Source organism: Gekko japonicus, unplaced genomic scaffold (genome assembly GCF_001447785.1).
Source record: "Gekko japonicus isolate JY-2015 unplaced genomic scaffold, Gekko_japonicus_V1.1 scaffold40, whole genome shotgun sequence".
NCBI classification, from domain to species: Eukaryota; Metazoa; Chordata; class Lepidosauria; order Squamata; family Gekkonidae; genus Gekko; species Gekko japonicus.
In genome coordinates this window covers 742,903-770,233 of record NW_015172554.1, presented here as the reverse complement: position 1 = coordinate 770,233, position 27,331 = coordinate 742,903, and the positions used below count along the sequence as shown (strand labels likewise).

The 27,331-nt window shown below is 42.9% G+C and overlaps 1 protein-coding gene across 1 annotated transcript in view; it reads left to right on the top strand.

Moving 5' to 3' along the window:
- Positions 1–27,331, top strand: part of CACNA1B (calcium channel, voltage-dependent, N type, alpha 1B subunit) — a 562,801-nt gene that overhangs the window by 431,115 nt on the left and 104,355 nt on the right. Inside the window, exons 21-28 of the mRNA XM_015421148.1 lie at positions 1,690–1,907; positions 4,109–4,235; positions 5,538–5,667; positions 6,303–6,362; positions 7,423–7,529; positions 16,844–16,940; positions 20,389–20,549; positions 22,899–23,036. Coding sequence (XP_015276634.1) covers positions 1,690–1,907; positions 4,109–4,235; positions 5,538–5,667; positions 6,303–6,362; positions 7,423–7,529; positions 16,844–16,940; positions 20,389–20,549; positions 22,899–23,036 — 1,038 coding nt within the window. The remainder of the gene's footprint in view (positions 1–1,689; positions 1,908–4,108; positions 4,236–5,537; positions 5,668–6,302; positions 6,363–7,422; positions 7,530–16,843; positions 16,941–20,388; positions 20,550–22,898; positions 23,037–27,331) is intronic.

Genomic DNA, 27,331 nt, shown 5'->3' with positions numbered 1-27,331 from the left:
AATGATATACTAGAAAGCTATTTACACTCCACAACCAATTAATCAGCAGGGCACAGAAGAGAACCTTTTGTGAGTATTGCCAGAAAAACCACTGTGTGCCTGCCCTCGTATCACTGAAACCATTTTCGATCCTCTGGTTTGCATTCTGTGACTGTGAACGGATTCTTAAGCAAATCCTATTCCTGGTGAATTATTTTCCAAGCTTCTTGATAAATTCTGTAAGGCCAAGGTTGCCTCACTAGCCCAGCTGAAATGTCATGAACCCAGTCCTCCAGACAATGAAGGATACCTTCGATAAGCTTTTATTTAAAACTAGCCTGATACCCGTGCTTCGCTATGGTATTTAAGTTCCATAAATCCAGTTATAATACTGATGATGTGAAGTTTGAAATGTAACATTTGCTGTAGGAATTCTAATGGAGAAGATTGTAGTGTAAAAAATGCAATGAAGTGAGACATATGAACCCCCCCCCCCCCCAATGAAGGACCTCTCTGTAGACCTCAGGTAAAGAGTTCACCTGGCTTTGAGTTTGTTTCCAAGTAAAATTCAAAGTGTGGCCTTTGACCGCCTGGAACTGTCTGGGGTACTCTTAAGGACTGCTTGCTCCTGTAGGAACCTAGCCAGCCATTAAGATCTGCATCACAGGCCTTTCTTCATGTGCTTCTGCTTTCAGAGGTTAGACAGGCAGTAATCGGGGGAAATGCTTTTCTTTGATGCCTCCCCATTTATAGAATTTCTTGCCCAGTCAGATTTGCTTGGTTCCTTTAATACTATCTTTCAGGCACCAGGTGAAGTTTGTTCCTTGCTTTCATCATCTCTACACTGAAGGCAGCTGCTTCTTTGTATAAGATATGTATTTGTTGACTGCTGGTTCCATAGTATTGTTTGAAAGCGGTTGTTTTAATGTTTTGATTGTTTTGATTCAGTAAGCTGCTCTTGATGTTACTTTTGAATAGAAAGCTGGAGCAAAAATCCTGAAAGTGTGAGAAAGAATGAGAATGAACAAACTGGGATAAGAGGATTTTTCCCATGTCATTCCTTGATTGTTCTGGCATTTCATTTTGCACTGTGTTCTAACCCTCCAGAATTTCTAAAATGAATACAGGAGCTGAGCATTTCGACTCTGCTGCATCCTTCCAGCCCTTCGAGTTTCCTCCTCTACTTCATCAGCATTCATGTGTGCATTGAGAAAATGCTATAAAAATAAGTTTTTATAGGATCATGTTGAGTGTATCAAAATCTTTCATTCATTGTTGCACTACATTAAAACATTGCACAAAAATACATTATGGAATCACACATATGATTTTATCCAATAGCTTTTTAAAAATACTGTTTTATCAGTTGATCTGTCTGCATTGATTGGGGGGGGCAAATAAATAGAGGGAACTGAAAACTGTAGCAAACTGCATATATCATTTGTATAAAACCTGGAAATAAAAAGTGAAACCATGAAGGATTCCTAGTACCGTAGATCCACCTGAAAAACAAAACCAGGCAATTCAGTACATCAAAATCTGAGGAGAAATTTGGATAAGGAGAATTTTATGATGAAGGGTGACGATCTGTCAGTCTGGGATCTTACTGCAAAGTCAAGTCGGAGTCAGGTTGTCAAATAACTTCCTCTTGAGAAGCTAACAGAGCTGCAGACCTGGGGTGAATTTATAATCTCTGCTTTTGCATTTCAGGGAAGGTCAATGTGACACAGAGGCTGGCGGGAGTGTGATTGTTGCCCCGCTGCACACCCTGCCAAGTACCTGTCTACAGAGAGTGCCTGAACAGCCAGAAGACGCTGATAACCAGAAGAATGTCACCCGCATGGGTCAGCCGTCACTGGACAAAACTGCCACTGTGAACATTCCTGTCACTGTCACTGCACCTCCAGGGGATGCTACCATCATTCCAAGTGAGTGCTTCCAACTTGGCAGGTGTGTCTGAATAATGGAATCTTCAGCTCTAGTACAACTCCCTGGTTGTGAGATAGCAAACTGTGGCCTCGGCCACACAGGCAGGAAAATGTGAGGGGGAGGCGTGGCTGTTTGCCCCGGAGCAAACTAACGCGTGACTGTGCAATCAGGCTTCGGGTTGAGGTCCCTGTGAGCTCCCGTGGTTAAGGGGGTAGGTGCCGATCACACACGCGGCAAAGAAGCGGAGTGGCTTGTTTTAAAAACTTAAATGTGCGCATGCTTCGTTGGGTGCTTGTGTGCATCTGTGGAGACTTGGGGAAAAAAACCCTTTTTGCGAGGGGACATGGGCAGGTGCCGGAACTACCACCGGAAACGCGATCAGACGCCTGCCCTTGCCCCGCGGTTTCCAGAAACTAGTACCTCCGAGGTACTAGTTTTTTACCCCGCATCTTCCGCGGGTAGCCTCGGGAGCTCTACGCTTCCCAGATGTGGCGGTGAGATCGCGCCCGGAAAATCTGCCTATCTTCCGTCTCTCTAGCGTGCCTAATGCTCCGTGTGACCGGGGCCTGTGTTGCTGATGACCTGAAACAATGATCGGCACTAAGGCTGTGGGTAGCATCTTGGATGAGACTCAGAGTGGCTTAGTCACCTTGGTCGGGTGCAGAAGCATGAAAACTAGGGATGAGCAAGTGCTCCTGTTTTGTTTCTCTTGATATTTGCTTATATTTTTGGTAACCTGTTTTAGTTCTCCCCTTTTCAGTGTTGAATGTGTAGATTAATGTGTGTTGTATACATGCATCGTAAACCAGTTCACAGCCTATAGGGCTCTGGTGCAGCTTTTGTATCAGCCCCTCCCACTATTTGAATAGGGCATGAGGATCCTATCGGAGAAACTTTGAGCTGTTTGCTGCTTCATAGAGGGTGGCCTATGGGCAAAAGAGAGTTCAGCAGCTATTGAAAGCTGGTTTTGATACTACTTTGCAGGCTTTCTGCAAGCTGACTGTCCCACCTGCCCTTTGGAATAATGTTGCTGTTAAACAGATTAACAGGATTTTTAAAATTGGCAGTGGAGGATGCCTTCTTTTCCGCCTGCTTTACATTGTTCCAGGATTGGTGATTACATGTAGTTTGGCCTGGTCTTGAGACTGGGTAGGCCATAGCTTGGCATGAATAGGGTAGGTTGCCACAGTATAGGTAGGGCATTGGACAGATACTCTGAGTCCACTGTGGATGAAAGGCTGTTCCTTGCATCAGCTCATCAATGACTCAAGCAGCCAGATAGATTGAGGATGGGGCACCCTTTGTGCTGAACAGCATCCACTAAGCTCGTGGAAGGGTTGGAGATGACACTTAACACCTCTCAGCACTGCTTTATGTGTAGGCGAAAACTGCTCCTGCTGAGGATTAACAAAGACAGTAGAAACACTGGCAGAGTTTGGATTGGGGCATGTGTGCGCGTGCGCACATGCAAAACACTGGTTGTCGTGGTGACCTACTTGCTAGCCAGAAATCCACCTTTTAAAAGTAGGGCAAGGTTCTTTGTTGATATAGACCAGCCGTTAATAAAATCTACTTTAACCCAGTTGCTCGTGTCTCATTTCTTCATTTCAAGTGCTTCTACAATAGTTTTATATGCATCTGATACATTATTCATGTGTACAGAGTATATGTGCGTTATATATCATGTGCATACTTAATGCAATTTTTGATATGCAAATATTGTTGAAACGTGTACATTTCATGGGGAAAATTCAGTGCAGCAAAACCAAAAACTGTGCAAAAATAAAGTATATTTAGTTTCTGTAAGGAAAAAGCAAAGTGAAAATGGAATTTGAAGGAATGGGAAGTTTGAAATCATCCCTTTTAGTAACATAAGGCTAAATGGGTTGTCAAATGGTCCTTCACATCCACTCTTTGTCGCCTTCACTCGGGATCTTGTGCGAAGTGTTTCTGTAGAAGCACTGCAATATATACGTTTTTGTATTACATTCAATGGCAGCAGGCAAAGGAAGTTTTCTCATAACTTTTGTGTGGCACCTAGTATAGCTCTGTATAATGATAACATGATACAAATTAATGATACAAATTAAATAAATTGACTAACTTATTAATTGGGCCAGGCAGTATACTGACGGTAAAATCTTTAAATAAGTTTAGAATCCCCTCTTTTGATGCCTGTTCCCTTTTGGCTTCACTGCAGTGAATAATGTTGAATTTGAAACAAAAACAGAAGAGAAGAAAGACATGGATGCTGATGACTTGACAAAAAATGGACCGAAACCAATCCTGCCTTACAGCTCCATGTTCGTTCTAAGTCCTACCAACCCGTAAGTTATCTCAGCTGTTTTTCTGTTTTGTGAGTCTATTTTGCAGTATTTTTTGGTGCTCTTCAGTTTAATGATAATTGGGGACTTCGAACTTGTTTGGACAGGATATGGCACCTATGAATGGTGGGGAGCTTGGGGAAAGGAGAACATGTCTTATCTCCATACCCTCTTGATACGCCTTTGAAGATTCAACATGAGTATGTCATCTGGAATCTTTTTATGTTTTAATGACTATGGAATATATTAAATACATTTTGTATATGCTTCAATATCTTTTTGTATAAGGCATTTGCCTGCCGATTTTGTATTTATCTATCGCTTGGCAATATATGTTGAGATTTTCTTTGATCCTTTTTCTTCTTGGAATGTGATATGGCCCCCTTGGTGAAACTAAATCACTTGTAACAGAATAAAAGCAGGGTATAAATCAAATAAGTAAAATAAATACACTGTTAACAAAGAACCAATTCTATTGACTAAACAGATTCTTGGTTTCAAATATTTTCTTGGCTTCCTTGTATTACAATCAAAAGTGCAGCATCAAACTAGTTGTAAAAATTATTCATACCATCTTCACTAACACCTACTCAGTATTGGAACTGCTTAATAAATACTAAGCATTTCAGTTAATACAACTTCAGTGGAAATATTTGCATAGATTAGGGATGGACACGAACTGCATTTTTGCAGTTCGGTTCGTGGCTAACCACGAAACTATACCAACTATACCAACCAAAGGTTTGCGAAACAAATTAATTCATATGGGTTTGTGACCTGTGCTTTCTGCTCTGGGCAAAGCAATTTGCTCCCTGCCTCTCAGTTGTTTAAAGGAGCTTTCTTGGGCAGCAAGCCCTGGGGACTAGCTGTCACAGAAAGCCCCTTTAAACAGCCGAGCATCAGGGAGCAGTTTAAACTTTATAGGGACTGCAACAGAAATCCTGAAACAGCTGAGTGGCAGGGAGCCCCAGCCGCTCAGCTGTTTTTGCAGCTTTCTGCTTTGGCCAGGAACCAGCACGAATCCATGAATTGCCTTAAAAGTTCGTGGAAGTCCATGACAGTAGACCCGCCATGGACTTCGTTTCTTGAATCACAAATAGGGCAAAATTAATCATGAGTTTTGCTTTGGGGTTTGGTTCGTGCCCTTCCATAGTATAGATAAATCTTTCTCATTCTTGTTAAATTCAGTTATCCTTTCTGGCAAGTTGCCCCTACCAACTTCATAACTTTGGAGATGAGTGCTCATGTGCAGTAGCTCGTAGCAGAGCCAGCTCTTCCTTGTGCTTTTTTCTTTGCCTCCTTCAGAATCCGGCGCCTATGTCATTACATTGTGAACATGCGTTACTTTGAAATGGTCATCCTCATTGTTATAGCGCTCAGCAGCATTGCATTGGCTGCTGAAGACCCAGTGCAAGCTGAGTCGCCAAGAAATGAGGTGAGTAGTTGTGCTATGTTGAAATTTCACAAGGTTAAATTTTTGCTGCTAAAGTTGTCATTCCGGTGCAGCAGAAAAATATTCATGAGAAATCCCTGTCTTCTACTCTTTCCTGCATTTTGCGCACTTGTTCATAGCCATTGTTGCCCCAATCTGGAGCTGCTTTGGGAAACTCATTCCGCATTGCTGGAGCAACTGGGACATCAGTATGCACATCCTACTGAAAGTAATGCATGGCAGAGGAAATATCACCATTTCCAAGAAATCATGGTTCTGATTCTAAGCACTTATTGACTAAGCTAATGTTAGAGCCAATGATTCCCTTGCACTGTGAGAAATCTTCTGTTGGATGAAGGAGTTCTTGGAATGGAAGAGGAGATTTCTTACTTAGTGGAAGGGTACCATCTTATCCAATCCCACATCTCTTTTTGACTGTAAGAGTGCCACCATTTTTAATCCAGAAACAAAAGTGTGCCCCTGTTATGAAAGTGTGCCCCTGTCATACCATGGAATCTTAAGTTGACCATGCAGAGTTATAGTAGTAACATCCACTCCTATAGAAGCCCCATTCTTTCTCTGCTGTTCTTGTATAGATCGGTCCACCTTTTCAACCAAGTCTCTTATTCTGATTTTAGGCTCTCAAGTACCTGGATTACATATTTACTGGTGTCTTTACTTTTGAGATGGTGATAAAGGTAAGAATCTCCTTTTGGTCCTTTTAGCAGATGTAAGCATCATTCAGTTGGTGACCTTTAGAGATTCCTCGGCAGTGGTGGCAGCTCCATCCTTTCCAGGTGCAAAATAAACACTTCCAGTTGTGGTTGTGGCATTCCACTTTCATTATTGCAAGAGTGTTGGGAGCACCATGGTTAGCTGTACCTGGCCCCTTGCTACACAGTGTCCAGTTCTCCTCCACTGGCCACCCCTGCATGTACTTCACAACTGTCTTTAAGGCATTGCCCCACAGCCAATTGTGCACCAAAGGCCTCATTCCAGTTGTCCTTCACACACAGTTGGTTCCCTGTAAGCCCACCTGCTCACCCTCTCTTCCCATCATGGTCAGTGCCAGCAGGCGCCCCCGCCCCCCGAATGACAGAATGGGCACCCTACCCACTAGAGAGCAGTCTTGAGTAGCCTGCTTGGGTTCACTCTCCATGGCCTCCGGAGAGTTTCATGACCCCCAGGTTCAGTAGGCCTTCCAGTGGATGCCACCAACCCTGTCTTGTTCTGTCACCTGGTATCTACTGGTATCTGAAGAAATGAGCAGTGGCTCACGAAAGCTCATACCCTGCCACAATTATTTTTAGTCTTTAAGGCTCTTGCTCTTTTCTGCTGCTACAGACAGACTAACATGGCTACCCATCTTGATTTATTTCATGGATAGTTGACTAACAGTCAGAAACGGACTTGCGTAAGGGTGATGCTCACATTGATTCAGGATTGAGAGGTTGCATGTCTTCCCATATAAGCTTTTTTTCCAGTGTAACAGCAGTGGTTGCTTTCCATTACCACAAGTCAACACCAATAGTCAGTTGCAACCGGTTAAGATTTCATGGTTTTTAAGCCCCCCAACAAGGATCATTTTGGTGGTAAAGGGAGGGTTGGTTTGTTGCAGAGTGGACTCTAAGGGTGCTACATTCTTTTCCTCTTTGCAGTCCATTCAGCACTGAAAGGGCAGATTTGCTGTAGCTGTGTGTGTGTGTAAACATTAATGTATGCCTGAAGCCTTTTGCTCTGCTTTTGATTCCTGTGTAGATGATTGACCTGGGACTGATCCTGCACCCTGGCTCCTATTTCCGTGACCTCTGGAACATCCTGGATTTTATTGTGGTCAGTGGGGCTCTTGTGGCCTTCGCCTTTTCGTAAGTAGCTTTTCTTTGGGGGGGCTCTGATTTCCTGAGCAGAAAGTTGGGCAATGCTGATCTGGAAATGCTGGTAGAACACAAATCATTTTTCAAAAACGGTCTTTGAAGCTATCCATTCCTGCTCACATTTGGAACATAAAAGTGGCCACACCATGGAGAGAGGTTTCCACTTGTACCTTGTTTCAGAAGTGGAGCAGGATGTAAACCATGTTATATAACTTTTCTGAATATGCAGGTTGTTGAAGTTCTCTGCTCCTGCAATTCACATTTTTAATACAGACAAGACCCAAAAGATGCCTACTTCTGTTCAAACCTTTTCATTTGGTCTTTATTAGAGTTGGTCCAGTAGCCAGAAATGTTATGGCAGGGGGCTAAGGACATCTAAAAATATCTTTTAAAACATTTAATTGTATTAAATATTAGTATAATAATTTTTAATTTCATAAAAGTTAAAAATGCACCTTGTCTTCATCAGTTATTTCAGTGCCTTTGCACTCATTGGTTCAGAACACTGGAAGGCAGGAGCAGATTTGCATCCTGCTGCAGAACAGGATTTGGCTTACATGCTTTTTCCATTCCCCCTCCCCCTTGTATCTTTTACCTGTGCGGGGGGGGGGGAAAAATGAACATCTATGAATGTTCCTTAGCAAGAGTAATAGCAACTGGGAGGAAGGGGCTCAATGGACAAACAGCACAGAGAGGAAAAGTTGTTATACCCTCTTCCTTGCTGCATCTGTCTTCCTTCAGCCCCACGGCTGTATTTTTCTTTTTGAAGTGATTGACGAGAAAAATAATCATGGGGCTTCATGTAACATCTAGTTCTGCCCTTAGGTGAGAGGAGAAAGATACAGAAGCCCCATGTTTCTTGGCGGCTGAGAAAAGACATCCATCTTTGCTCAGGACATCCCTCTAGCTGTTACTTTTTGTTATTTTTGCAAAACTGATCAGTCCACAACTTTCTGGAGGCTTCTTATCCCTTCTGTTGGTTGGGAATATATTAAAGCCACAGCAGTCATTTTCTTTCCAGTAAAGGCAAGAGTGAGTCAGAGTCCTAGAGGGCTCCAACACAGATTCATACTACAACGCTTTGGTGTAGCTGGAGCCTGAAGGTTGTAAGATTTGCCAGATAAACCAGGGGTAATTGGCGGTAATGTTTTTGTCATCGCCGGAAACTCCACTAGAGAATATTTTCAGCACTGCTCTCATATGCTCAAAATGTCCTTTTTTTCCTGATACGTTCTTGAAGTTTATTCTTCATCTTATTACTGTGCATATTTCTCTATAACTGGGGTTTTCAAATTGCTCTCTGACAAGCTGAGTCGAGCGGGTTGACAGCTTTTCCACCTAAGCTCCTGGTTTTGTAGCTCAGGCTTGTCTGACCTTTTTGAGAACAACAACCCAATTTGTGCAACTTGATGGTTAGATCATTTCAGAGTGTAACTCTGTTGAGGATGTGGACTTGGGGAAGGATTTTTCTCCATGTCATAGAGGAGGTTTTTTACCCTTTAGTTCAGAGGCAGAAAAGCAGTTTGTTCTGCCTGCCCACTGCAGCACGTGGGTATGAACAGCGCTTGGTCTGTTCTAGGTGAAAGAGAGGCAGGGAGAGAACCTTCCCCCTCTATGGCTGACTTGGAATTTCTGAGAAGTCTTGCCGTGGCCATGGTGAGTTCCCCCTAGAAAACTGTTGGGTACGTTTGGATAGCTGATGGAAGCTAGATGGGAACTGCCAGGTCTTGATACATAGAGGAATGGATTTAAGCTAAAGATGCTAGTGGTGAGCCTCTGGCTGTTACCATCTTGCCGGTGCTGATCAACAGGCCCTAAGGAAGTCCTGCAAGCCCCCACCCCTTGACCAATAAGCCAGTCAGTCACCATGTAGGCATGGCCAAGTCTTCATTCTTATTCCAGTAGTCTGGTGATGCCCCTTCTCTGTATGCCCCCAACATTGGAGGTATGGAGGGTAGCAAATGGAGGGTGCTTGCTCTTTAACGATGCCATGGCTTTGGAATTTGCTCAGAAGGGAGCCATTCTTTCTGGCATTCTATTGTGTTGTAAAAATTTTTAATCAGGGCTTCTCCAGGTTATGTTGCCAATTACATGGTTTTAAGAACCTGGGATGTTAATACTGGTTTTAAAGTCATTAGAGCCACGTGGTGGTAAATGTTGTTGACTTTAATGATAATATCTGATAGTGTTGTTTTTTTACTGTGTTTTTTTAATATCTGTACATTGTTGTAATCCACTTGGAAAGTCTTTTTTGGATAGAAGGGCGGGAGATAATTGCTTTTAATAAGTAAAATGGAGTATAGGGTATGTTATTCAGACATGATAAAAATTAGCCTATGTGAAATGTGCAAAAAGTTTTCAGGTTGCTGAATGTCTGGCGGGGGGTGGGGGGAGCGGCAATGGCTGCTCTCTGGAAATATAAAAGTGAGCAGCATTTCAGATCTAAGTATAACCATATGTTTTACAGCCTTTAGAACAGTTTGAGGTCATATTGTAGGACAGTACCTTATCCCCAAGTCTCTTGCCTGCTTCCCAGTAAGCTTTGTGGCTGAGCAGAGATTTTGGGCTTGCGTTCTCCCACATCTCAAACCTAACATTCTCATCCATTGCCCCTCACAAGCCAAAACTGTGTAAGGTACTTTATGCTTTTGGGGGCAGATGGAAAGCTGTCAAGCATGCTAATGTTTGTCAAAGATTTAGAGCCTGGGTCTGTTAGGCAAAACCAGCTTTCTGGATATCTATGTATCATTGAGCCTTCTGTCCACTGAGGTACAAGGTGATTGTTTGGTGCTTTGTTTAAAAACCAGTTAAGAAATGGCTGTGTTCTTGTAAAAGATTGTGCATTTCCTGATTCCTACCTACTACCAACAGAGTTGGAATGCTGTCAGCAGAAAGTCCCACATTTACCAGATTAATTCATTTTGGCTTTGATATGTGGGGTCTTTTTGCTGGCTGTTGTGTGACTTGAAAGCCAGACCAGTGAGTCAGAAGCTTTGACTTTTACCAGAACCTTAGTGTGTAAGCACAGATGCTATTGGAATCCACAGCAACTGAGAACACACATTCTCATCCTTCTCATTTGGGCATCTGTCCAAATATGCTTCTCTGTAGTTCTGCCTAAAATATTCTCACTTTGGGCCACAAGGGTCCCTTTTAAAGAAATACAATTGTTTTTGTAATGGTATTGTATGGTTTTGAACCTGGAAAGACATTCAGCATACATTTTTTTCTAAGTATTGCGGTGGGCTGAATAGTGAAAATGGGAAAGGGATAAAGACACATTCATTCCAAACTATAACAGCCACAAAGCATAACAGTTTTCAACACCGGTTCTGCCTGTTCACTTTTATCTATGCATGAAAAGATTCCTCCTGTTCCTTTATCACTGTAATTTTGAACTTGCTGCAGCTTTCAATTCCTTCCATTCATTTGCGTTTCCCATATCAGCACATTATTTAAAAAAAAAACCCTTCAGAAAAGTAAGTCTTGGTGGGATTGTGCACAATTGCATGAAGAGTGTTCCCTCTAAGCTGACTTAGTGTGAGCTAGCTCACATCTTTTTAGCTTCCAACTCACACATTTTTGTCTTAGCTCAGGGAGGATGGCTCCAGAGCAAACTAATTTATGCAGTAGCCAAATCTCTCACTCACAACTTTGATGCCAGTAGCTCACAAAGTAGAATTTTTGCTCACAAGAGAGCATTAAAGACTGTCATTTTATTGTGTTTTACTGATGTCCATGTGCACTGAAGCACGTTGGAGAAGGGCCACATTAGAAATAATATTGATTTAACTGCACGTGACCATATCAAGATTGTTTTCCCCCAGTGTTTTATCAGTTCACTTTTGTCAGAGGAGAGAAAGATATGAATGGACTGAAGGAACTAACAGTTGCAACAACATGTACATGCACAGTGCTCTCTTCTAAATTTGGAAATTAAAAAAAACAGAACAATAATGCACTTCAGTGGGAAGGTAACAGCGTTCCATGCACGCCGGCATTTAGTCATGCTGGCCACATGGCTGCGGAGAAGTCTTCGGACGGTGCTGGCTCTTCGGCTTGGAAATGGAGATGACCACTGCCCCTTTGAGTCAGATTCGATTTACTTTTGAGCAAGGGAAACTTTTACTTTTTAATGCACTGATTCCCCTCAGAAAGAAGACCAAGTATTTCAGGAGTCTAAATCTAGTAGAAAATTTAGGAGACTTTCAGAAACTCCCATCCTTCTTTGTTTGTGATGAGGAATGGCAGTGGGTTTCCAAGAGTCTCCAGCCCATAAACCTTTCTTTTTCCTTTATAAGTGTTTATACACAAGGTAGGTCCACAATATGATCCATACTTCCTTACTTCTGTAACTCTGTCAAGGACTTGAACTGGGCACCTCGGGGTCTGTGTGTGGAGGTTTACCATTGAGTTACTATGGACTGATGAGAAGGAGAGGTGAAAACAATTGGAGTGCTTGCCGGAAATGGCTGCGTTCAACATATAGTATGCAGTTAGTTGGTTTAAAGTTAACACTGTGTCATGTTTTTGAACACTAAAAAATTCCTTCCAAAGTGACAGGAAATCTGAAAGTATCCTGATCCTGTCTGAAAATGTGAAGGATGGATATGCACGCATGCAGTTGTTCCACTTCCTATTTGCTTTGTGAAAAGTGATGGATGGGAGGGGATTTCCTTTTTTATATGTTTGCTTTGAAGTTATTGTGATGACGTGCACTTCCTTTTTGCCACTGACTCTGTGCTTTTTCTTTGTCTTCCTCTTGCTGGGATCTCTCTGTAGGAGTGTCATGGGGTAATACACTATTTTTGTCCCTTGCAGCCTTGCTATGCCTGCGTATGCACACAGCCATCATTCTGGTGATCTATTTTACACCTGTTCCATTGACTGTTCTGCCCTTCCGTTACTCATCATCAGTGACATTTTCTTTCCCCAACTTAACAGATCTCATTTGCTTACATTTGCTTTATCTGGATTAACAGTATCATAACAGAAGGCCAAGCCTCCAGAGCTGCCACATCCAGTTTTAGTCTCTAACAAGGTCTATTTCAGAGAACCACGTCTTGGTCTGTGATATGAGCTTGTCAGAGGAGAAAATGGTTTTCAGACTGTGTCCTGGGGATCCTTTGAGTACTTCAGAAGCATATCAGGGTTTCTAAGCAGTAGCACACAAGAAAACATTCCACAAGAGTTGTAGCAATTGCTGAAGTTCAGAGGAGAGCTCTGAACCATGGAGAGCTTCTTTACTCCCTGCCTGGGCTCTTACTGACAAATATTCTTGTAGGCTCCCTTTCCATGATGCACAGAACAGATGTTTTTATGTTCCAGTTCTGAACAGGGGGTGCTTTCCATTCCGACTGGAAGTGATGGCCAGTGGGGCAAGTGAGGTCCAATCAATCAGAACCAGATACTTCACAACCTGAGGTATCATATAATTAGAAAAAGGACACATTCAGACTCTCACAGCCACTGATGCTGATGACGGCATCACAACCAGCAAGTTTCCATTTGCAGGAGATATATTTGAAACAGATGAATTCACATGTCACAGAAGCTGAAAACAAGCCACATATTCTACAGCTTCGAAGGGCTAAAAACACAGCCAGCTTCCTGCCTTTGTGTAGTCTAATTTATTTATGCAGTAGCCTCCTTCTATGTCTAACATTTTAAAAGGACGTATCTGCTAGGGAACTCTCCTGTTCCCTGTCTGACACTTTTAGCATGGAGGTACAAGAGAGTTTTCTCCAGAATGTTAAGTCAGCATGGTGTAGGAAAGCCCTGCTTAGAACACTCCAAGATGTTGGCAACTCACCTACCTTGCAGATGTAATGAAAAGTCAGCTGAGGATGTATTTGGCTGTAAGGAACTGGTTGAATTTATTTATTATTTATTATTATAAAGGCCTGGGAAGGCCTTTATAAGACATGTTGGTGAAAATTGGTTCCAGCTTGACAGTTGAGCCTCTCCCATTGACTGCAGCCAGTTACAAGCTAGCACTGTGAATGAACTTGGCTGGATCAGCTCTTCATATCTTCTCTGTGCTGAGGGCTGTAATCATGAAATGAATGAGCTGTCTTCTGGAAGGAGAGAAACTCTCTCAAGTACTGAGCAGCCATCCCAAAGGCTATCCAGTCAAGGCAGTGAATCACCTTGATTTTGAAAATATTGTCTCTTACTCATTTCCCATTTTAAAAATTGCCCAAGAGTGTTTTTAGACTCAGCTGTTTTAATAGCCTGTGGTTTGAGGGAGCCTTGCTTGCTGGCAGCCCACAGGGTTAAATCCGATGGATTTCTCAAAAAGATTTCCCTAATTGCAAGAATTTTGCTACTGCCCAGAATTACCAAGGTCTTCTGGAACAGAACTCCTCTGCTCACAATGTTTGTAGCCTGCCAAAAGATAGTTCATGTCTCTGTGCTCAAATTGGAAAATAGCTAGATTTTTATTTATATTGCCTATACAGACATTTTTTCCTCCTCATGTGAGGTTTGTGTTTTTACTGCATTTGCTATGCATGAGTCACTTTTCTATTTTATCCCATGGCTGATCTGAATCCTTCTACAGGAGAGGTCAAACCATTAGATTTCCAGCCATACCATATGCCTAAATGTGTTTGAATTTTCTCAGTTAGCTAAGGGATGTGTGCCAGCCACAGCCAAGACTGGACTCTGCTGCAACAGCAATCTGTTTCCAGTCCTTGTTACTGAAGGGCACTTCATTATGATGGCCTGTACTCACATTCTTCTGTATTCTTTCTCCCCCTTGGCTTTTGCAGTTTCCTTTTCAACCTTTGACTGCTCTGCCTGCAGAGCATCTCTCAGCTCTGCTAACTGATCTGTTCTGATGTCACAATGGCCATCAGCAAATAAAGATAGTCAAGTTGCTTTGGCTTCTGTTGACTTAGCTGTGGTAATGTCATAGAGGAGCTGAAAAGCTGAAGCAGATGGCTAAGCACTGAAAGAGGGCCTTCTGAGACCTTAAAGCTGGAATCTGTGGAATTAAATGCAACAAGCATTCAGTTCACCTCTGTAGGCTTTCAAGTGGTGTTTTATGAGTGCAAAACAGGACCTTCTGCACATTACATTTTTAGTTATATGGTTAGGTATACGCATTAGAAACTTTGATTAGCTGCAGCTCCTTGCCAAATGTATATTTGTGAGGAAACCTAGGTTTCCACCTTGTTATGTATAAAGTAATGGTAAGTTGGTTGGCTTTAAAGCTTTGTAATGGACGGAGGAAAAAATAGGACACTTGCTGCTTTATGGTATGTGTGCAGGGGAAAAATCAGGAGGAAAATATTCAAAGGAGCCATGGTAAATGGATATGTTAGTTTGAAGCTTATCCAGTGCATTTCAGACTTGCTGCTGGTTCCCAAGGATACATCTTTCTAAGAGACACAATGTTAAGGGTGGAAAACAGGTAAAAGTACCAAGCTCAAAATGTTCATTTCAGAATATACCTCAATTTCCCGTGGCACCTGTGAATGTTTGCTTCCTGTTTTCTTTCCATGAACTAGTGCAGGACTTGTTTCTAGGTGGTGATAAGACACACCATTTTATGTGAAGCAGAGACATCTACCTTTACCCATGAGGGGTTGCTAGCACACTGGGTGTGTAAAGTGCTGTCAAGTTGCAGCCGACCTATGACGATCCCCTAGGGTTTTCAAGGTGAGAAACTGACAGGTGGTTTGCCATTGCCTTCCCCTGCATAGCAACCCTGAAGTTCCTTGGTGGTCTCCCATCCAAATACTGATGAGGGCCAACCCTGCTTAGCTTCCAAGATCTGACAAGATCAGGCTAGTCTTGGCCATCCAGACCAGGGTGCTTACTACCTTGCAATTCTGTGTCATCAGCTGGACTGTCCAGTAAAGACAAACAAGAAATACGATTTTAGGTGTCCAGCCTTACGCTCATAAAGCTTTACTTCAGCAGCATCCCTTCTGTGTACACAGTCCCCATCTGGGAACGATCTATACTTTTCTGAGCTAACTTGTCAGCTTAGAAAATGGAATGGTAAACTTTTCTTCCCATTTCTGGTTCCTGCTGGTAAAGCATAGAAATCCTTTGCTTAAATGAACACCCTGTGCTTATGACATAAGCCTCTAAGAAATTCATCACCAACTTCAAGCTGCACCTCTGTCCCGCAGAGCCTACTCATCTGCATGAACAGCCCGGGACTAACATTACTTATCACTTTGAGCATGTAATAAATGTGCATATTACATGGCTCAGCATGGTTTGAGCTGCATGTAGTCTTAAAGTTGAACCCAAAGAACATTAATAAGATGAAAGTGAAAGAGAGTCTGCCTGCCAGTCCTCTTTCTCTTTTCTGCTTGTCTAGTGGGTAAAAATACTTCATCAAATGATCTGTCCTGTGAAGGAGTGCTGAAATATTTCAAGGGAGCAGTTGTGTCTGGCTCTTTTTCGACACCTTGTACTAACAATTATAATGGTGCTAATGAACGGAGAGCTCCCTCTTTCCTTTTGGAGGTAGATTTCCCTTCTTCATCATAGGTGGATGTTGATTGCAGGTGCAGGGTATTGCACATTTCAAGGGCTTGTAGCCAGTAATGGGTATGGACATGGGTAAAAGTCCGTTGGGAAAGAATTTATAAGCCATTGCAAACCAGCAGAATTCTAAATACAACTGCACCCGAGACTGCCTTTTATCAAGTCAGACCTCTGGTCCACCTTGCTGAATATTTTCTGCCGTGGCTGGCAGCAGCTCCCCAAGGCTTCAGGTGGAGAAAAAACTTTCCTAACCTTGCTGAGATCCTTTTTTTTAAAAAAAAAAATGGAGATCCTGAGGACTGGATCCTGGGAGCTTTTGCATGCAAAAGAGAAGGCTGTCTAATGTTTCGATTAAAAGACATATATTATTTTTTCCCCTAATTTTACATACCAGTTCTCAAGTGCTTAGTACATTTTCATTCATTGACTGGAACCCTGAGAGGCAGGAGCGAGCTTGAGTAGTTGGGTAGATATGCGGCTTGCATGCGTTACCTTATATCTCTGCAAGAAAAGGGGCTAGATACCTACTGTCTTTTCAAATCAAAACTAAATATTCAAGGAAGGGACCTGGCATCTCAAGGACAATCCTCCTATCAGGTATTGCCATGACCCAAGTTGTGCCCCTTTTTTTCCAGACATCCATTCTAGAATAGAATTTTTGAATGCATTTTGCCGTGATATGTTGCATCGAAGGGGAAGGGGGAGCTCAGTGGTTATTATCTGGGCCGTGAAGCTTTTGGTGGAATCCTGCAAGAACCAAAGGCCTCCTTTTGTTGCTCTTGTGCTCTGTCTTGCAGACAAAACAAAGGCAAAGATATCAACACAATCAAGTCCCTGAGAGTTCTGAGGGTCCTCCGGCCTCTGAAGACAATCAAACGCCTGCCAAAGTTAAAGGTAGGATTTCAGTCCTCAGGTCCTATTGAAACATACCTTAGTATACATAACTAGGGATGCTGGCAAGTTCCCTTTCCCTGCACTTTTGACTCAGAAATCCCTCTTTTGATTTTGCTTCTGCCTTGTGAGAACTGAACTCGTGATTCTTGTATCTTCATACCATTTTGTTTCCTGTTACCTTATACACATATTATACATTGTACATATATTCCCTATAAATTGTATATAAAACCCATACAATATGGCACAGTATAAAGAAATATACAGAAACAGCCAACAGCAAATAATTGAAATGATTGACAACCTTGCAAATGAGTCCTAAAGAAGGGAAATAAAAATCCCTTTGCACAAAACTCAACTGCTGTTATTTTGACTTCTTCCATTCTTACCCTCTGTCTGCTGGTTTGTTATCCTTAAGTGTTACCAATGACCTCAGAAGCTCTAAATAGCCTAAAACCTGGCTGGCTGGCTTTCTTTCTTTCTTTTTGGTATTTTTATATGGGTGTGAGTGCAGGTGTGAGTGTGTGTGCACCAGGACGTCATGGCAACCTCTGGTGACTGACCCCTACTGGGGGCCTGGAGGATATTCAGAGAGGTGGCTGACTAAAGCCTTGCCCCCCACCTCCTGCCTCTGGTATTTCAAGGAGGTCTCCCATCCAAGTACTTTCCAGAGTCAATTTCAGTTTATTTCTACAGTCCTTAGACCAGTCATACAAAAAGAAGTACACCTTTACAATATTCCAAGATTTTAGAATACATCAGTGAAACATTAAAAGCAAATTAAAATTTAATCTAATATCAAACAACTATATCTAACTAGCTACCTTGGAGTTTCCGTGATCTGAGTATCACCATACAGAAACTGGCTACTTGGTGGGTGATTTTGGGGTTTCTATCAGATAGAAGAAACTTGAGTCTAGCTTTTTCGTAAAGACCCAGAATGTGTTCAGTCAGCGGACCTTATACGCGCCACCTTATATTACGGACATCTAAAAATCATGTGCTCTGTAGTCTCAACCTCCCTTAATGGGCAGGTACAAAGCCTTTCTGAGAAAGGAGTATTCTTGTATTTTCCTTCAAGAACAGCAGAAGGGAGGGTACTTGCCAGAGACAACCCCGCTTAGCTTCTGAGAGTGAGATCGGGCTTGCCTGGGCTATCCAGGTCAGGGGTAAGCCTGACTTTCCTAAGGGCTTCTTAGTTGCAGGATGAACTTTACCCATCTGTTACCATCTACTCTTGACATCTGAAGGTCTGTGCTTTTTGGAGGACCTTTCCCCAATTAGCTGGTTAATTACTTGAGACAGGGACTAAGTATTGTCACCCCACACTGAAGGCAGTTTACATAGAAGCAGGAAGTATAACGCAATAAATAGAACTATAAATACAGTTAAAACTACTAGCAAACATCTTAAAGCCAGCTGGTCTCATAGAATTAACACACACAAAAAACCCCAGTGTAAAATACCTTAAACCCAGCAAATTAAGCAGCATCCTGTATCCAAGAAAAGCAAGTAGTGTAAATATATCTATTAGTAGAAGGTACATAGTGGAAGGCAAGGAGAAACAAAGGGACAACTTCTGCCCCTGTCAAATTTTCCTGGTGCAAACCTTACCATCTTTTAGTCATTGGGTGAAATCTGTCCCATTTACCTGAGCTTTTAATAATGAATGCATCAAGGACAATGACTCCTTTTACTAACTGTTGACTCTGTGTGGTCCTTCCATTATCCCTTCTTTTTTCCACATTCAAGTTGTGAGCTCCTTGAGGCAGGACTCTGCCTTCAGTTTGTTTTGTTTATTTGGTTTGACTAAAAGTCACAAACGTGGATGATATTCGATAAATAACAATATTGTCAACACCAGAAGTCCCCTTCCCCCTTTCCAGGGAGAACTTATTGTTAATAGATCTTCAGCTAAACACTGCCTGAATAATACACATTTTCTGACAATTTCATTACATCAGTGTTGTCACTGTACATCAGTAATAGGGAGGGTCTTAGCCTGGCTGTGTTGTAGATCGCTCTTCAAGATTTCAGGCTAGTAGTGCGAAACTGTGAGATGTTACCTGCAATGCTCCTTCTAAGCTATGGAGTCTTGTGAGCAAAAATTCTGCTCTGTGAGCTACTGGCATTAAAGATGTGGGTGAGCAATTTGGCTCTTGCATAAATTAGTTTGCTCTGGAGTCATCCTTTCTGAGCTAAGACAAAAATGTGTGAGCCGGAAGTTAAAAAGATGTGAGCTAGCTCACACTAACTCAGCTTACAGAGAACACTGGTTACCTGTTGGGTGAAGGGGACTTTTAATAGTTTTGTTTGCCAGTGTGGAATGGTGGTTAGAATACTGGACTTGATGCAGGGTAACGCAGGTTTGAAACACATGGAGCCACTTCATATGGATTCAGAACATGGAGCCAAGGTCACTACTATCTACTCAGCCTGGCAGCAGTTCTCCAGGGTATTAGGTGGAGGTATTTTGTTTTTAAAATCTGGAGATGCTGGGAATTTAACCTGGGACCTTCTGCATGCCAAGAGGATGCTCTGCCAGTGAGCCATGGCTCTTCCCCTCTCCTCTCAGGCCAAGAAACTTACTGGTTATGCTCTTAACCAAGTCTATCTCACAGGGTTTTTGTAAGAGGGGAAAAAATGAGATAACCCCATCCCTATATTCCATCCTGAGCTCCTTGGAAGAAGCGGGTGAGAAATGAACAGATTAATTCACTTCAGGGCGTTAGTTTAAGCAACACACTGACAATCAGTCTTTCTGTGGTCCTCATCGAGCTTTGCATATTCAGTCATAAGGAAACCTTACTTGGAAGTAAGTGCCACTGAAATGGATAAAACTGACTTCAGAACAACTTCTTCAAGAACAATTATTGCTGCAAAACAGGACAATTCCATTTATGTTGACCTTTACCTGTTTAGTCCCTGCCCTTCCTCCAAGAAGCTCAGGCTTGCGCTTCTCTGTTTTTTTCTCGTAACAACTCTGTGAGGTAGGTTAAGCTGAGGGTCTAACTACATGATACACTTCCTGAGAGGGTCTGGGAGGCATGGCTAACTCTCAGGCGACATTCTGTTGACTAAAACTGGGGCATACCTGGAAATACTGTATCGAGGAGGAGGAGATTGGATTTATACCCCACCCTTCACTACCCAAAGGAGTCTCAGAGTGGCTTACAAACTCCTTTCCCTTCCTCTCCCCCACAACAGACACCCTGTGAGGTAGGTGGGTCTGAGAGAACAGCTCTGTAAGAACTTATGACTGACCCAGCAGGTGCATGTGGAACAGTGGGGAATCAAACCCAGTTCTCCCAGATTAGAGTCTGTGCTCCTAACCACTACACCAAACTGTAGATGCTGGGAAAATCTCCAGTGATCTTCACTGCTGAGTGGAGATTTGAACTTAAGTTATTGATGAAGACTGATTGTTCTCTCTCTCTCCTCACTGCAGGCAGTCTTTGATTGTGTGGTGAATTCTCTGAAGAATGTCCTGAATATCCTTATTGTTTACATGCTCTTCATGTTCATCTTTGCTGTCATCGCTGTGCAGCTCTTCAAAGGGCGATTCTTTTACTGTACAGATGAGTCAAAGGATCTGGAGAAAGACTGCAGGTGCCAGAAATGCATGTGGCCTTGCACAAGAGAAAACAGAACAATCTCACCCCTTTTTCCTTGCAGTTGGGGCCGGGGGGGGGGGGGCTGCCTTATCCAGCCTTTTAGGGCAGGGCTAGAAGGCACAAATACTCTTTCGGTCTTCCTACACCTGGAGGTTCCTTGGAAGAGACAGTGTTCCCTAGAGGAAGCTCTCAGTTACCACCCTGTTTTCTGACAGGGCTCTTGTGCTTTCTGCACCATGTCACAGCCAGATATCCAGTGGATGCTGCTTTAAATGGTCATCAGAGGTGGCCATTTTAAAATGGTGACTCTTCCTATTGACTTCAAGGAGGCAGGACTTCTAGAACCTCTGCTGGGAGGAGACATGTAGTGCTCCTGCTGTTCTTTGAAGCACATATATTCAGAGGTTTATTTCTTCCCAGTTCCCCTTCCTCATTGCCTTCCAGTCTGTTTCTATGCCCAATTGTTTCAACGTGCTGATCAAACTTTAAAGTCATAATTGATTTAGGGGCATGAATATTTCAACTTCTGTATGAGTTTCTGGGCATTAGGTTGTAACACTGAGCCTGTTTCAGGTGCTATCATCAGTGGCTGTGGTAACCCAATTTCTTTGGAACTCCTTTAAACCAGTGGCTCAGCAGGTGCCCTTTCCTCTCTTTGGGAGGGAACATAATTTGTGGGTGTGTTCAACCATCAGAATAAGCAAGTTATTTTTGCTGTAGAATAGCTTATTCTGATGTTCTCTTTTGAAAACTGTGCCATAACAGACAGCCTATAGCAGTGGTGGCGAACCTTGGCACGGGTGCCAGAGGTGGCACTCAGAGCCCTCTCTGTGGGCACGCATGCCATTGCCCCAGCCAGGCCTAGACCGTCATTAAAGTGTGGAATTCTCTGCCAAATAATTTTAAGTAAATGAAAGCATTTGGGATTGCTTTCCTTACGTTGTTTGGATCATCTTAAGTTAATGTATGAGTTGTTTTTTTCTAAAGTAAACCCTCAGTATTCAGGTTAAATTGCCGTGTTGGCACTTTGCGAAAAATAAGTGGGTTTTGGGTCACAGTTTGGGCACTCAGTCTCTAAAAGGTTCGCCATCACTGGCCTATAGATATAGTTAAGTAAAAAAATAAGTCATGTTATGCTTTCTTTATACTGAATTCTTGGTGAAACAGCGGGTGCCTTGACATCTAGCCAGATTATAGAAAAAGAGGCAGTGGTCTGAAGCACTGTCTTGTACCATTTGTCTATCTAGTTCATATTGTTTACTCTGACAGTGGATCTTTACCAGCTCATGCTACCTGAGATCCTTTAAATGAACCTGGAATCTTTCCCATGCCCAGTATTTGCTCTGCCACTAAATTAGAGCCTCTCCGTGCCTCAAAATACCTTAGCGACAAGGGGCATGTTACTATTCTCTGTTCTCCCTGGTGGATGTCAGGTGAGGAACTCAGGAGCCTCACAATACTACAGTCCTCAGTATTTGCTTTCCTTCTTTCCATTCCAGTGTTAGGAGAGTTTACAAACAGGGCTTCCCTCAACTAGAGATTCACGGTGCATTCCAGGATAAATTTTACCTTCAGGTTAAGCCAGTGGAGACACATTGATATATACAGAGGATACGTACAGAGGGTACTGGCTGTTCTGTTTCTTCCCACAAGGAATCCTGGAGTGCACCTTTCAGGTCATGGAGTGTAGTTAGCAGTGAAAGATCACCAGAGGGGACCAGACCTTCCTGCCTATCAGGAAAGAGGATACAAAAAAATCTCTTTTGCTTCAGTTTCCAGGCATCTGTATGTTGCAATGCCATATCAAGGGATCTTTGCACTAATGCAAGCCCATAGCCTCCAAACTTTCACAGATGAAAATAGGTTTGTTTGTGTATTGATGATATCTCTGTTCTGACAACAGGTGCCCATTGGTGGCTGCAGGCTCTGCCTCCCATAAGCCATATCCATTTAGTCTGCTGTCTTCTGAAACACGTGTTTCAATAAACTGATTGTAAAAAATTTTCATTTTTAAAAGATGGAGGCATGTTTCATAGAGTGTTTAATCTGGGTGCACCTCAAGCACACATTTTACTGGGGAAGCAGTTATAGGGGTAGGATGAAAAAGCTAACCCTCCAGCCCACATGCACACACAGTAGCATTTTTTTTTCTGGAAGGCATCTCACGTATCTCCATAAAAGGCAAAATAGGGACAGTGATTGACCAGGGACCCGTTCTCAAAACAGTGACTGTCTATGGCAAATTGGCTCAGGTATAGCAGGTAGGGATTAAGTCCCAGTCCAGTAGGCATCTTCATCTCCTTAATGCTGAGCCTGTTTGAATTTTCCATTCTGTTTCTTCTAGGGGCCAGTATCTGGATTATGAGAAAGATGAGGTGGAAGCTCAGCCCAGGAAATGGAATAAATATGAATTCCACTATGACAATGTTCTGTGGGCTTTATTGACGCTGTTCACTGTCTCCACAGGAGAAGGGTGGCCAACGTAAGTTTGTGTGGTGCTTCATGTCTCTGTTGGCTGTCTGGGAGCAACTGTCTTGGTCCTTTGCCACAGTCAGGAAAAGGAAAAAATGAAGGACTCGTGAAGAAGTTACTTTGTCAGTTAAGCTTCTACTTTTATTCTTTACGGTTGCTGAACAAATCAGAAATATTAAGAAGCACAGAGTGTGTCTTTTGGAATGGGAGGATTCCCTGGATACTTGTTGCTACATGATTGTCCACTCTTCTCTGACCTATGCATTTGTTCTGCTTTAGAACCTGTGAACTTTACATAACATTTTCAAAAAGACAATTGCCTTGAGATGGGAAAGTTGCTGAAGTTCAAAATTAGATTCACTGACGAGCTTACAACTTTAAAACAACATTGCAGTTTGGTGTAGTGGTTAAGTGCACGGACTCTAATCTGGGAGAACCTGGTTTGATTCCCCACTCCTCCACTTGCTCCTGCTGGATAACCTTGGGCAAGCCATAGTTCTGGCACAGCTGTTCTTGAAAAAGAGCAGTTTCTGTTAGAGCTCTCTCAGCCCCACCTACCTCACAGGGTGTCTGTTATGGGGAGGGGAAGGGAAAGGAGTTTGTAAGCCGCTCTGAGACTTCTTTGGGTAGTGAAGGGTGGGGTATAAATCCAATGTCCTCCTCCTCCTCCTCTTCTTCTTTGTTAGTTCCTGTCTCATACTTTGGTTGCATCCACCTGGAGACTTTTCTCTAATTTGTCAACCCATCTGGAGTAGGGATTGGGGGGGGGGGCAGTCACACAATATCATTCCCTAATCCCCTTGCTTTGCTCCAGTCTTTTTAAACCTGGCCTGATACAATCCTTTGGGATCAAGATATGTTTGCATGTAGTGTGGATGGAAAGCTGTGCATTTTGAAGGTCCCACCTACATCAGAACCATTTTCTTTCCCTCAGCCTCCTGTGATTGCCATCTCTCACCCTACTCCATCAGAGGACTTTTTCTGGGCTTTTCGTTGGTTCATCACTGTTGTATTATAATGTTATAACAATCTGTTGCCATGACCTACTTGTTCCTTTGATTTCCAAAATGCCACTTTAAAAAAGTAAGCCTCTAGTCTAAATGCAGAAATGCAACTTTCTCTCATATATCTGCAATAGAAATGGCTAGAGACTTGAAAAAAAAATAAAACCAGGGAATTCAGATGTGCTATAGTGCTATAGCATGATAGCAATTAGTGGTAGAGGGGTTTTAAAATCCCTCCAGTGGTGCAGTATGGGAAAAATGCAGGGAAACTGCAGCCTACTAGATCAGACCAGTGGTCCATCTGGTCCAGCATCCTGTCCCACACAGTGGCCAACCAGTTCCTCTGGACAGCCAACAACAGGGCATAGAGACCGAGACCTTCATTTGATGTTGCCTCCTGGCTCTGGGATTCAAAGGATTAGTGCCTCTGAATGTGGAGATTCCCCTCAGTCACCATGGCTAGTAGCCATTGATAGACATCCTCTATGAATCCTATCTAATCCCATTTTAAAGCTGTTTATTCCTATGGCCATCACTACACCCTCTTGCAGCGAATTCCACATTTGAATCTTTCTCTGTGTAAAGTAGTACTTCCTTTTGTTTGTCCTGAACCTACTGCCCATCAGTTTAATTGGATGTCCTCGAATTCTAGTATTTTGAGAGCGGGAGAAAAAAGTCTTTGTCAGCGCTCTCTATCCCATGCATAATTTTGTAAAATTCTATCATGTCCTCACTTAATTGTCTTTTTTTCTGAACTGAGAAATCCCTGACTCTTCTGCCTTTCCTCATAGGGAAGGTGCTCCAGTCCCCTAATCATCTTGGTTGCCCTCCTGTGCACTTTTTCCAGCTCTGCAATGTCCTTTTTGAGATATGGGGAACAGAACTGTACATGATATTCCAAATGTGGCCTCACCATAGACCTATACAGGGGCATTACAGTATTGGCCGTTTTATTCTCAATCCCTTTCCTAATAATCCCTAATTTAGAGTTTGCCTTTTTCACTGCTGCAGCACACTGGGTTGACACTTCCATTGAGCTGTCTGCTACGACCCCAAGATCTTTTTCCCTCTCAGTCTCAGCAAGTTCGGACCTCATTAGCCTATACTTGAAGCTGGGATCTTTTGTCCCAATGTGCATCACTTTACACTTACCAACATTGAACTTCATTTGCCACATTGTCACCCACTCATCCAGTTTGTGGAGGTACCCTTGGAGCTCTTCACAGTCAGCCTTGGTTTTCAGTATCCTGAACAATTTTGTGTCATGTGCAACCTTGGTCACTACACTACTCACCCACAGTTCCAGATCACTGATGAATAAATCAAATAGTATCGGCCCTAATACCGATCCTTGTGAGATCCTACTGCTTACTTCCCTTTATTATGAAGACTATCGATTGATTCCTACTCTTTGTTTCCTGTCATTTAAGGAGTTTTTAATCAATAAGAGCACCTGTCCTCCTATCCCACAACTGCTAAATTTACTCAAGAGTCTTTGGTGAGGTATCTTGTTAAAAGCCTTTTGAAAGTCCAGGTATATAATGTCTACCAGGTCACCATTGTCTACATGCTTCTTCAGTTTCTCAGTTTCTCAAATAACTCCAAAAGATTGGTAAGACAGGACTTCCCTTTGCAGAAGCCATGTGTAATGGTACCATCAATCAACGAGCCACTTCTCAGTCATGAGGATGACTTTATTAAAAGATGTGTCACTGACAAGATTTCTGTTTAGAATGGCGTGCAATACATCAAGCAGGTAACATGAACAAAGTTCAAACAGACTCTATACCAATGAGATACTTTCCCGCCCGAGAAAACAGCGCCAAAGTAATGGGAATCGTAACGGCCTGGAGATTCCAAAACATCGTACTTCCCAGGCTCTGAGCGATAGCAGTAGACATACGCGTCCTCCCTTATCTCCCACCTGCCCTTGAAGTGTTTATGCGTTTCGCTAACAAGCTTGCCGTTTATGAGCATGCGCAAGGGTCACTAGGCAACAACTATCAACATATGAGTTAATACAGAAAGCAATGCAGGTTAAGAGGTCCTAACATGTGAAGCATATATACAAAGGATCAACCATGACAGCTTGCTGACATTCTGCCCTCTCCAAACTCCTTTCCCACTTCTCCCGGAATCTCCCGGAATCTCCCGGCCATTCCGGGAGGATCTCCCGGTTTGTCCGGGAACTGCCGATGAAACCGTCTGATCATGTAAGGGGCCCGAATATCCCCTTCTTCCACCCATTCCCGGTGCTGGGGCCCAAAGTCTTTCCACTCAACCAGATAATACAACTTTCCCCGTTTACATTTCGAATCCAGAATACATTTGATTTCATAATGTTCTTGACCATCCAACAATACAGGTAAAGGCGAGGTGTGTGTTTCCCGCCACTCCGAGGACCCCGTGTCCTTTTTCAGGAGGCTGAAATGAAATACAGAATGTAAAGCCCTCAAATTCTTTGGTAAAATCACATCAACCGCCACATCATTGATGACCCTCTTGACTTCAAACGGGCCGATGTACTTCCAACCTAATTTCCTGCTTGGTCTCAACATTTTGATATTTTTTGTAGAGACATACACCTTATCACCAGGCTTCAGAGCCCAACCCTCCACCCTACCTCTGTCCGCCTGTTTCTTGTAGGCTGCCTTGGCCTCGTTTAATGTCTTACAAAGAGACGGCCAGGCCTCCTGCAACGTTTTACACCAAGCATGTGCATCCCCCTCCCCCACAAGATCCCCCCCTTGCAACATTGGGAGAGGTGGACTATCATAGCCATATACCGCTTTAAAGGGAGACATTCCAATGGAGACATGAAAAGCATTGTTATAACAATACTCAGCCAAAGGTAACAGCTCACACCAGTCAGATTGTTGATAATTGGTGAAGCATCGAAGATATTGTTCCAATGTTTGGTTCACTCGTTCTGTCTGTCCATCCGTTTCTGGGTGATAGGCACTACTGAGCCCCCTCTCCACCCCCAATAATTTCATGACCTCAGTCCAGAATATGGAAACGAATTGTGTCCCCCTGTCGGATACCACCTTCCTAGGCAACATATGCAATTTTATTACATGTGACAGGAAAGCCTTCGCCAAGGCTTTTGCAGTTGGCAGAGAAGAGAATGGAACAAAATGTGCCTGTTTGGAAAACATGTCCACAATCACCCAAATCACTGTTTTCCCACTGCTCAACGGCAGATCAGTAATAAAATCCATGGAAATCACCTCCCAAGGTCTGTTGGGAGTTGGCAATGGATGTAACAAACCTGGGGTTTTTCCCCCTCTAGGTTTAGTCA